The sequence below is a fragment of the Macaca mulatta genome, chromosome 3, assembly GCF_049350105.2.
Source record: "Macaca mulatta isolate MMU2019108-1 chromosome 3, T2T-MMU8v2.0, whole genome shotgun sequence".
Lineage (NCBI taxonomy): Eukaryota > Metazoa > Chordata > Mammalia > Primates > Cercopithecidae > Macaca > Macaca mulatta.
Window position 1 is genome coordinate 196,598,644 of NC_133408.1, and position 12,069 is coordinate 196,610,712.

At 48.7% G+C, this 12,069-nt stretch overlaps 1 protein-coding gene across 4 annotated transcripts in view; it reads left to right on the forward strand.

Moving 5' to 3' along the window:
• Positions 1-546: 546 nt before the first annotated feature.
• The window catches only part of UBE3C (ubiquitin protein ligase E3C), a 139,413-nt gene continuing 127,890 nt past the window's right edge, over positions 547-12,069 (forward strand). For 2 of the 4 annotated variants that reach the window (XM_077997821.1, XM_077997822.1), the window contains exons 1-2: positions 547-947; positions 1,315-1,597. In XM_077997821.1, the coding sequence (XP_077853947.1) occupies positions 1,556-1,597 (42 nt within the window). In that variant the 5' untranslated portion in view covers positions 547-947; positions 1,315-1,555. The remainder of the gene's footprint in view (positions 948-1,314; positions 1,598-12,069) is intronic. The other 2 variants (XM_015135374.3, XM_028846526.2) reach the window with 1 other exon arrangement.

Here is a 12,069-nt window from a genome sequence, read left to right on the forward strand (position 1 = left end):
ACGTCCGTCTGTGCGTGTCATAGACATAGAACAGGTGGGGTGTAAACAGACGGGCTGGGCCTAGCTGCTCCTTTCCCGCCTCACTCACTCGAGTCTGGCACCAGATTGGCCGCTCCGGGTGCCGACCCCTGCACCCCACCCTGCACCACGCACCCTGCCGTGCACCCCACCCCGGCCCACGCCTCGCACTCCGCCTTCCCTGCATCCCGCCCCGCACCCAAAACCTCCCTCCCCCCGCCGCGCCCCCCGCCGCGCCCCCCGCCGCGCCCCCCGCCGCGCCCCCCGCCGCGCCCCCCGCCGCGCCCCCCGCCGCGCCCCCCGCCGCGCCCCCCGCCGCGCCCCCCGCCGCGCCCCCCGCCGCGCCCCCCGCCGCGCCCCCCGCACGCACCAGGCCCCGCCCACTCCGCCGCGTGCCCAGGTCACCGCCCTCCTCCCCAGGCTCCAGCGCGCCTTGCGGGGCCGCGCACGCTGGCGGAGCCGCCGGGAAGAGCGCCGTGCCGTCGATGGCGGAGGCGCGCACGTCTGCAGGGCCGCGCACGCAGTGACGGCTGACCGCCATCTTCCCTCCCGAGGCGGCAGTTCCAGGTGCAAGCGCCGGGTTTGCTGCCCGCTGGGCGCCCCTGCAGCGGCCGGAGCAGTGGCCGGCGTGGATGAGGGGCAGGCGAGGCAGGGCCGCCCCTCCAGTGTTGCCGCCCCTCCCGCCCCAGGGCAGGGCTGGGAGGGTACAGCCCGGGGGCGGGCTCGGGTCGCCTCCCGGCCGCCGCGTCCTCGCTGCCCTGGGCCGGGCGGGCGGGCGCCGAGAGCCTCCCAGCCCGCCCCGTGCCCCGCCCGCCCGGCTGCTTCCGCGGCGGCGCCGTCCGCACATGGGCTAGGCTGCCAGGATGTTCAGCTTCGAAGGCGACTTCAAGACGCGGCCCAAGGTGTCTCTTGGCGGCGCGAGCAGGAAGGTGAGGCCCGGGTTGGCGGGGCTCCTTCGGCTCGGGACCTGCGCGGCCGGGGCTCGGGGCTGGACTCGGGGCCTCCCTGGCCGGGACTCGGGGCTTCCTCGCCGGATCTCGGGTCAGCCCCGGCAAGGACTCGGGGTTGGATTCGGGGCCGAGACTTGGGGCCAGGACTCTGCCTAGGACTTAGGGCTGGACTCGGGGCCTCCCTGGCTGGAACTGGAGGCCGCGCCCGTGGGGGCCTTGCCTGTCCGCTGTGCTTCGGGACCCGGGCGCGCTGGCCGTGGCTCCCTTCCATGCAGGCGGCCGGGGAACCCTGGCATGCTTTGTGCCACCCAAGGTGAACTTACCCTTTCTGGGTGTTTGCTTTCAGAAATGGGGCTTTCCGTGCTCGCTCCCGCATGGCATCAGGGAGTGGCTGCTTTTCGAATGCCACCTGAAGGGCGTTTTCGGTTGTAGAAGGTGAACGGCGCGCATTTGCTGATGTCGATAATCTCTGAAGTGGAAGCAGAACGCCTCATGAATAGCCACGTGTTTGAATCCAAGACCAGGGCAATTATTCGCTACCAGCCTCCCGGAAACTGTGGAGAGACTCCGGACTTGTATCTGTTGTGATGGGCCATAAGTTGTTCGCATGGTCATTGTTTAGAATAAGGGTAGGCAAACCATGACGCCTCTGTTCTAGTCTAGAATTTCCAGCTGTCTGTCCCTGAAGACGGGCATCGGTTGGTTCACTGGAACCGCTAAGTCTTTGAATGCTGTGTGGTCTTGCTCCCGCCCCTCCCTTCCCACCCCTTCCCATCATTTCTGAAATATTCTTTAAATTGCTTCACCTAGTTTTTGTTGTTTGTCAGTATATTCTGTATATCACAACCACCAGGTAGGCACGTAACGCGGAGTGGATGCTGGCAGGCCAAGGAGGAACTGCTGTTAAGATTGTGCCATGGTGCTGTGTTTGGTAGTTTCTGAGGGTAGAAGGGAACCTGGGTCAAGAGTTGGGAGAGAAGTGTGCCGATCCTTTTTAAGCTTTGAGGTTTGTGTGATGGTGATTGCTTGCAAGTCGCTGTGCTCCACAACTAAGTACTGTGCGGTTACAGGGTGGGCGTGGTAGCACCTAGGGGCTTCCACGTTAATGAAAATTTCTTAAGAGATCAAAGGATTTCTCCGGTTAGAAGAGACTTCCGAGAATCTCTGGACCAAATTTCCTTGCTTACAAGTTGGGAAGGTGAGCTGCAGAGCATTTGAACGAGTGCACATTCACACAGCAAGCTAGTGGCAGACCACCTGAGACTCCATGCCATTTTCATAGCGCGGCGCGGCCTCTGTTGCGGGCATGAACACCCCACGGGCCATGGTTGTTGGTCCGTTTTCACCAAGGAGTGCATCTCTGCTCTGAGGGAGTGAGGTTTCTTATCTGTTGATCAGAATCTCAAAGGAAGATACCCTGAGCTGTGTGAAACAATCACCCCTTTAAAAACAAAACACTTTTTATTGGGGTATAAGGTAAGATACAGTCAGCTTCACAAGCGCTAAGGAGATCCTTGTGCAAGTGAAATTGAAGAGGAAGGGCGTCTCAGCTGGAGGCTAGCTTTAGCCCCATCTCACCAGGAGCTTGCCACAGTTGGCCCTAATTGCTGCAGAGGGGCTGGTGGCTGTAGGTTCCCCCCCGCCCCGGGATGAGGGTGGGAGTGTTGCACTGCTGACCCTGAGCCGAGGGCCATTCTTCTGGGAGAGAGTGGCAGTAAAGAGCCCTTAGTAGCAACTGGCAGCAGCTGGGGCATGGGTGCCCTGGCCTGGTTAAGGAATCTGGGTGGGGACCCAGCTGTATGTACAGCTTGAAGGATTTTTGCATATGGACACTCTCCTGTAGAGGGAATACCACTCACATCAAAGGAAGACCATTCCCAGCATTCCAGAGGCTCCCTTGCACTCTCACCCTTTAATTACAGTCATGTGTGACTTAAAGAGGGGGACACTGTCACTAGGCCAATTGGTTGTTGTGGGACCATCAGAGTGCACTTAACACACACCTAGCTGGTGTTGCCCACTACACACCTAGCGGCTTGGTACAGCCAGTTGCTCCTGTGCTACCCTCCTGGACAGCGTGTTTCTGTACTGAATACTGTAGGCAACTCTTAATGCAGTGGTGAATATTTGTGCATCCAAACATAGATACAGTAAAAATACAAATTATAATCTTATGGTACCACGGTGTTTATGTGGTCTGTTGTTGACAGACTGAAAGGTCATTATGCCGGGTATGTCTGTATTCCAGCCCCACAAAGGTGACTGTCCTCCTGACCTCCGTTACTGTAGATTAGCGTTACCTGTTGAACTTCAGGGTCATGGAGCCACTTGCCGCTTGTCCTTTGTGCCTGGCTTGTTTGGCTTGGCTTCTGTCTTAGAGGCGGATTCCACCCGCCTCTGTGCACGGCACTGCGCTTTGTGTGAACGCACCATGGTTTATTCTGTTTTCTTACAGGCATTTGGCGTGTGTGCCTTTTGGTGCACCTAATACTCTTGTGCTGGGTCCTCGGTTAAATGTATGTTCAGCTGTTGTGCGCACCGCTGCCACAGTTTCCCTATGTCGCATGTCCACAGCGTCTGAAGGTGTCCAGGTTTCCACATCTTTGCCAACACTTGATATTGCAAGCCCTTTAATTTTAGTGAGGAGGTAGTTTCTTTGTGGTTTTAATTTTGTTTCCTGACAACTAATTATGTTGAGCACCTACATATGCTTATTTTCCTGAATTCTCTTTGACTGCCACGTAAGTCCCTTCCCTTGTTGGAAAAATGAGAAGTTATAGTTACTCTTTTCTCACGTCTTAAATTATTATTTGAAATCTTCCCTTTCTGGAGCTTAGTGGAAAATGGAGTAGTTACCATCTGTCGAATAACCTTTTTCTTTTTTCAAGTTAAATACTTTTAGTACTTATTATTTGTATAGATCTGTGTACGACAAGTCTGGCTTGAAGAAGTTTATAATCTTGCTGGGCAGATAAGACTTAAGCAATTAAAAATTAAATAACAATAGAGAGTAATTGCTACATTCTAAATTTCGCTTGATCCTGATTCAGAAAAAGTAAAGTAGTTTGGAGCTTAGCCCTGAAGGATGGGTGGAAGACAAGAAGGCATTCAGGTTTGTGGAGTCGGGGGTGTGTGGAGTAGGTGTAGATTGGATTCCATTGATTCAGAGTCACTTTGGGGAGCTAAACATTGATTACACATGGACATAAAGATGGGGACGATAGACACCAGGGACTACTAGAGGAGGAAAAAGAGGGACAGGGGAAAGGACTGGGGAACTGAACTACCTGTTGGTTACTACGCTCACCCCCTGGGTGATGGGGTCCTTCGTACCCCAAACCTCAGCGTCATGCAGTATATTCTTGTAACAAACCTGCATAGGTACCCCCTGAATCTAAAATAAAAGTTGAATTTTTGTTTTGTTTTGTTTTTTTTGAAACGGAGTTTCGCTCCTGCTGGAGTGCAGTGTTGCCCAGGCTGGAGTGCAATGGCTGGATCTCAGCTCACCGCAAACCTCCGCCTCCTGGGTTCAAACGATTCTCCTGCCCCAGCCTCCCGAGTAGCTGGGTTTACAGGCATGTGCCACCACGCCCGGCTAATTTTGTATTTTCAGTAGAGATGGGGTTTCTCCATGTTGGTCAGGCTGGCCCTGACCTCAGGTGATCCGCCTGCCTCGGCCTCCCAAAGTGCTGGGATTACAGGCGTGAGCCACCATACTCAGCCTGAAATTTAATTTTTTAAGTCACACTGATTTCTACCTTTAAATATTTCTGACATCAGGATACACACTGATAGCATGGTACAGTTTAATTGGTGGTATGTTTTTCTTGGTAGTGTATAGAAGAATATCTTGGGGTAATCTGATTTTAGGTACAGAAATGGACTAAAACTGGCTTAGTAGGCAAAACAAAAAGAAACAAAAACAGGTTTATGAAAGGATAGGTGTGTCTGACGGAATAGCAAGGTCAGAAACACCCAGACAGCATGTCACCACCACAGGAGCCGCTTGTCTTTCTCCGGTAGCTGGGTGTACCCCCTTCTTTGTCTCCTTCATTCCTGGCTCTGCAGACTGGCTTTCTCCATTTCACACACATGGTTTCCTAGCTTAAGCGTCAAGAAAGTTTGATCATAATTACCAATTTTCAGGAGAGGAAAGTCTGATTGGCCTGGGTCATGTTTCCAGCTGATAAGCTCACTCTGAGGGGGTCTTGGAGGCTTAGTTCAAATGGAGCAGACTAGGTGCACCTGTGAGCAGGGGTAGCTTCTTCAAGAAGCAGGGAGTGGTTGTTGACTGAATGCCTGGGTTCCTGTGGGACAGACACAGGAAGCAGTCTGGGCTAGAGATGCAGATTTGGGGGTTATCAACAGACTGGTGGCTTGGAACACAGTTCCCTAAGAGGGCTTGGAGTTTGGGACAGGGTGGGACTCGTGAGGTACTGCAACGTTTAATACGTGTGGGGGTTGGGGGCGGGGCTTACAAAAGAGTCACACCTCCTAGAGTGGAGGACAGCGGTGTCCCGGGAGTGAATCTCAAGGAGGGAGGAGTGACAGGCAGTGCCAAGTGCTGCACAGACACAGAGCCCACTGGCTGCGGAGCTGGGAAGAATTGGGTGATTTGAGCATATTCTGTAGGGTAGTCAGAGTTGGAAGTCAAGAGCATAGCACATTGAAGAGCAGATGGAAAGTCAGAAACAGGGCCGACCGCAGGCCGGATGCTGTGGCACACGCCTGTAATCCGCCACACCGAAGGCTGGGGCGGGAGGATGGCTGGCGTGCGGGAGCTCGAGGCTGCAGTGAGCTGTGATCATGCCGTAGCACCCCAGCCTAGGCAACACAGCAGGACGCCATCTCTTAAAAAACAAGGCAGGGGCGAGGCAACAGGGTAGACCTTTTTTGAAAAGAACCAGAAGATTGGATGATAGAGGGAAATTGGGGGTCTCGGAAGAGTTTTGTTTGTTTTGGGGGACGGGGGAAACAAGTTTATAGACTGGGAAGTGAGGGCGTTAAAAATGTAGGGAAGACAGGAGTGGCATAACTTTCAGAGTCTTGGAGGATACCCGAGAGTGGGGAGAACTGAGTGTGAGCAGGCAATGGGAAGGATTTTGAGACTTAAAGAAGCTAGGGATGGATATGGGTATAGAAAAGTTTGTAGACCAGAGGAACTGAAAATTTGTAACTTTTCGTAGATAGTTCTGACAATAGTGGGAGTAGAATTAAGATCACTTTAATGTTTGTCCAGTGCTTTTTTTAAAAAAATTATTTTTTAGAGCAGTTTCAGGTTTACAATCAAGCAGAGGGTAGGGTTCCCATATGCCTAGTCTCCCTCACCTCACTTTTCTCTGTTACTAGCATCTGGCATTAATGTGGATCATTGGTTACAATGGATAAACCAGTGTTGATGTGTTATTATTAATTGAAGTCCATAGTGTACATTCAGGCTCACACTGTGTGTTGTGCATTGTGTAGGTTTTGAAGAATATGTGATGACATATATCTATCGTTACAGCATTATGTAGAAGAGTGTCACTGCCCTAGAAATCCTCAGTGCTGGCCAGGTGCGGTGGCTCACGCCTGTAATCCCAGCACTTTAGGAGGCCGAGGCAGGCAGTCAGGAGTTTGAGACCAGCCTGGCCAACATGGTGAAACCCCGTCTCTACTAAAAATACAAAAAATTAGTTGGGCATGGGAGGCTGAGGCAGAAGAATTGCTTGAGTCCCGGTGGTGGAGGTTGCAGTGAGCCTGGATTGTGTCGCTGCATTCCAGCCTGCGTGGCAGAGCATGACTCTGTCTCCAAAAAAAAAAAAGAAAAGAAAAAAGAAGGAGGCCTGGCACTTTGGAAGGCCAAGGAGGGTGGATCACCTGGAGTCAAGAGTTAGAGACCAGCCTGGCCAACATGGTGAAACTGTTGTCTCGACTAAAAATAGAAAAATTAGCTGGGCGTGGTGGCAGGTGCCTGTAATCCCAGCTACTCAGGAGGCTGAGGCAGGAGAATTGGTTGAACCCGAGAGGCAGAGATTGCAGTGAGCTGAAATTGCGCCATTGTACTCCAGCCTAGGCGGCAAGAGTGACACTCTTTTAAAAAAGAAAGAAATCCTCATTGCTCTCATGTTCATCCGTCCTTCCCATCCCTGTAACACCTGGCAACCACTGCTCTTTTTACTGTTTCTACTCTAGCCTCTTACACAATGTCATATAGTTGGAGTCATACACTATATAATCTTTTCAGATTGGTTTCTTTCACTTAGTAATATGCATTTAAGGCTCTTTTCATGGCTTGACAGCTCATTTCTTTTTACTTTATTTTTTATCAATTAATAGGCTATTTTTTTTTTAGAGTGGTTTAAGGTTTACAGAATAATTGATGGGAAACTGTAGAGTCCTCAAAACCTCCCCTCAGCTGTACGCTGTTCCTTTGTTATTTACATCTTGTGTCTGTGTGGTACATTTGTGACATTGGATAACTATTGAATTTTAATGAAGTCCAACTCGCCAGTGTTTTTTTCATGGCTCTTGCTTCTGGCCTTGTATCTAAAAAGTCATTATCAAAGCCAGGGTAACCTAAATTTTCTCGTATATTCTAGTAGTTTTATAATTTTGTATTTTACGTTTAGGTCTCTGATACATTTTGAGTTAATTTTTGTGAAGGGTATAAAATCTGTGTCTAGATTTTTAATTTTTGAAGTTTTTTTGTTTGTGGATGTCGTTAGCACCGTTTCTGAAAAGACATTCCCCGACTCCATTGAATGCCTGCCTTTTCTCCTTTGTCAAAGATCAGTTGGCTATATTTTTATGGATCTATTTCTCTTTTGTTTTTTTGAGACGGAGTCTCGCTGTGTCTCCCAGGCTGGAGTGCAGTGGCGCAATCTCGGCTCACTGCAACCTCTGCCTCCTGGGTTCAAGCAGTGCTCTGGCCTCAGCCTCCCAAGTAGCTAGGATTACAGGTGTGCACCATCACACCTGGCTACTTTTTGTAGTTTTAGTAGAGACAAGGTTTCACCATGTTGGTCTGGCTGGTCTTAAACTCCTGACCTCGTGATCTGCCAATTTCGGTGTCCCAAAGTGCTGGGATTACAGGCATGAGCCCCCGTGTCTGGCCTTTATGGGTCCATTTCTAAACTCTGTTATGGCTTTATTCTCTCCTCCACTGATCTCTCTCTCTTTTGTCAATACCATACCATCTTGATTACTGTAGATTTATAGTAAAGTATAATACTTAGTGTATGTACTAAACTTTTTAAAATTTGAGACGGAGTCTCCTGTTGTCCAGGCTGGAGTGCAGTGGTATGATCTTGGCTCACTGCAACCTCTGCTTTCTGGATTCAAGTGATTCTTCTACCTCAGCATCCTGAGTAGCTAGGATTATGGGCATGTGCCACCATACCTGGCTAATTTTTGTATTTTTAGTAGAAACGGGATTTTACCATGTTGGCCAGGCTGGTCTTGAACTCCTGACCTGAAGTGATCTGCCTGCCTTGGCCTCCCAAAGTGCTGGGGTTACAGGCGTGAGCCACCGCGCCCAACCATAGGAAGCATTGATGTCTGGCAGTGTAAGTCCTTCGACTTCCTTCTTCTTTAGTATTGTGTTGGCTCTTCTGGATCTTTTGCCTCTCCATAAGAGGCAGTTTGTTGATATTCACACACACACACAGACACAAAACCTGTTGGAATTTTGATTGGGCTTGCGTTGAGTTGGTAGATGAAGTTGGGAAGAACTAAAATCTTGACAGTGTTGAGCCTTCCTATCCATGAATATGGAATATCTCTTAATTTGTTTAGTTCTTTTTTTTCTTTCATTGGTTATATAGTTTTCCTTATATATACCTTATACATGTTTTGTTAGATTTATACCTAAGTGTTTATTTTTGGGAGGTGCTAATGTGAATGGTGTTGTGTTTCAGTTTCAAATTCCAGTTCATTGCTTATGGGTAGAGAAGCAGTTGACTTTTATGTATATTAACCTTATGTCCTGAAATCTTGCTATAACCACTTCTTAATTCCAGGAGGGGTTTTTGGTTGATCTTTGGAATTTTCTGCACAGATAATCATTTCATTTGCAGCCAAAGACAGTTTTATTTCTTCCTTTCTGATGTGTATGCCTTTTTTTTCCTTCTTTTTTCTTTTCTAAGACCGTCAGAAAGCAATGCGTTTTATTGTCTTACTGCATTAGGTAGGATTATAGTTGAAAAGGAATGGTGAAAACTTGCCTTGTTCTCAATCTTAGTGGGGAAGCTTTGAGTTTCTCATCATTAAGTATGATGTTTGGTGGGTTTTTTGGTAGATATTCTTTATCATATTGGGGAAATTCCCCTCTATTCCTAGATTGCAGAGTTTTTATTGTGAATGAATGTTGGGTTTTGTCAGATGCTTTTTCTGTATCTGTTAATGTTACATGTGATTTTCCTTCTGCAGCCTGTGGATATGATGGATCATATTAAGTCATTTTAGAATATTGAGCCTGTCTTGCATATCTGGGATAAATCCCACTTGATTGTGATGCGTAATTCTTTGTATACATTGTTAGATTGAGCTTGTTGATATTTCGTTCAGGATTTTTGCATCTGTTTTGATAAGGGACATCAGTTTGTGGAGTTTTTGTGATGTCTTTGTCTGGTTTGGTATTAGGGTGTTACTGGCCTTATGGAATGAGGATACTCTAGGGCCTACCAAAACCAATTACTGTTGTTTTGTTTTGTTTTGTTTTGTTTTGTTTTTTTGAGACAGTCTCCCTCTGTAACCTAGGCTGGAGTGCCTGGAGTACAGTGGTGCGATCTCACTGCCACCTCCATCTTCTGAATTCAAGTGATTCTCCTGTCTCAGCCTCCTGAGTAGCTGGGATTACAGGCGCCACCACCTTGCCCAGCTAATTTTTCTTGTGTTTTTAGTAGAGATGGGGTTTTGCCATGTTGGCCTTGCTGACCTTGAACTCCTGGCCTCAAGTGGTCTGCCCGCCTCAACTTCCCAAAGTGCTGGGATTACAGGTGTGAGCCACCGTGCTTGACCTCATTTACTCTAGTTTTAATTCCTCCCCTTTGATAGGTCTAGATTGTTAAGATGATAAGAACTTGATTGCTTAGCTTTGTAAAACTGCCTTCTATTATATAATTGAAGGGATTACCTAGATTACCTAGAATATTTTAAAACATTTTATGCTATTTTGTTTTTAAAAGCATGCATGTAATGCATGTGTTAGTATAATGCTCCATATACATTGCAGTGGAACATAAAAACTTTTTCTTACAGATCTGGCATCAAATAAAGTCAATATTTTCTTTTTTTTTTTTTTTTGAGACGGAGTCTCGCTGTGTCGCCCAGGCTGGAGTGCAGTGGCCGGATCTCAGCTCACTGCAAGCTCTGCCTCCCGGGTTTTTACACCATTCTCCTGCCTCAGCCTCCCGAGTAGCCGGGACTACAGGCGCCCGCCACCTCGCGTGGCTAGTTTTTTTGTATTTTTTAGTAGAGACGGGGTTTCACCGTGTTAGCCAGGATGGTCTCGAACTCCTGACCTCGTGATCTGCCCGTCTCGGCCTCCCAAAGTGCTGGGATTACAGGCTTGAGCCACCGCGCCCGGCCAAGTCAATATTTTCTAAGATCAAATTAGTTCCTTTTTTTCTTCTTCTTTTTTTTTTTTTTCCGTTTAAGAGACAGGGCCTCACTGTGTACCCCAGGCTGGAGTGCGGTAGCTATTCACAGGCATGATCGTAGTGCACAGCAGCCTCAAACTCCTGGTCTCCAGCGATTCTCCTGCCTCAGCCTCCTGAGGAGCTGGAACTCCAGGCTTGCCACTACCCAACCCCAGACTGACTCTGAAAATGTTGATTGACTGTCAGGACTGGTATTATTTAGCAACACTGTATTTGTTCCCTTGAATACAGTTATGCTGTATCCTGTACATGTAGGAGCAGAAGACTGTAGTTCCCTGCTACAGATAAGGTCAAGAATTCTTTTTTTTTGTTTTTCTGAGGTAGAGTTTTGCTCTTGTCGCCCAGGCTGGAGTGCAGTGGCGCGATCTCGGCTCACTGCAACCTCCGCCTGGCAGGTTCAAGCAATGCTCCTGCCTCTGCCTCCCGAGTAGCTGGGATTACAGGCACCCGCCACTGCGCCCGGCTAATTTTTGTATTTTTAGTAAAGACGGGGGTTTCACCGTGTGGGCCAGGCTGGTCTCGAACTCCTGACCTCAGATGATCCACCCACCTCAGCCTCCTAAAGTGCTGGGATTACGGGCGTGAGCCACTATGCCCGGCCAGGAATTCAACCGATTTTTAAAAATAGAAACCAAGCAGAATGGAAGGAGTGAGACTTGAGACTAATTGTCTCATTTTCTTTGGACATTAAATCTGGGCGTACAGGGAAGTGGGTAAAGTACGATACAAAATTTAAGGAGACACTGTCAGGTTCATGCACAGGCTGACTCTGCAGTGGCACATCCCTGAGAGTGAATGCCTCCTTAAATTTGTGCCTTAGGCATCTGGCTTGCCTCATCATATCCCCTACTTGGCTTTGACCACTTGAATGTGTGCTGATTTTCTTGAGTTACAGTGCGAATCGCCAGCTAGGATCTTTAAAAGGTTAAAAAATAGATGGTCTCATAAGACTGTAGAATAGCCTCAAAAGAAGTTCTTGCAAAAGCTGTAAGGAGCTTCCCTCTGTGACTTTTCTTTAATTCTTCTATTATAGAATGTAGGCACCTAGGAATTTGGAAGTGGGGCATCTTATTCTTTGACTGTGACCTGTGTTGTATACTGCCTTTAAAGCAACTGCTTTCTGCATGCCTCTGTTCTCTTCAGGCCTCCAAATGCCACCCTTTACCATTTGTCAGCATGAAGGAGAAGCCATGCTTTCCATAGCCCATCACCTTTGGTGGTGGTCAAATTACAGGCGGTAATGCCTGCTGCTGCTGAGGGCATACGTACAGACACTGGGCATAACCCACCTAGGGTTGGTTATAACAGGTTTATCAAGAGTCTAACAAGGCCAGGCATGGTGGCTCACACCTGTAATCCGAGCACTTTGGGAGGTGGAGGCTGGCAGGTCACTTGAGGTCAGGAGTTCCAGAGCAGCCTGGCCAATGTGGTGAAACCCCATCTCTACTAAAAATACAAAA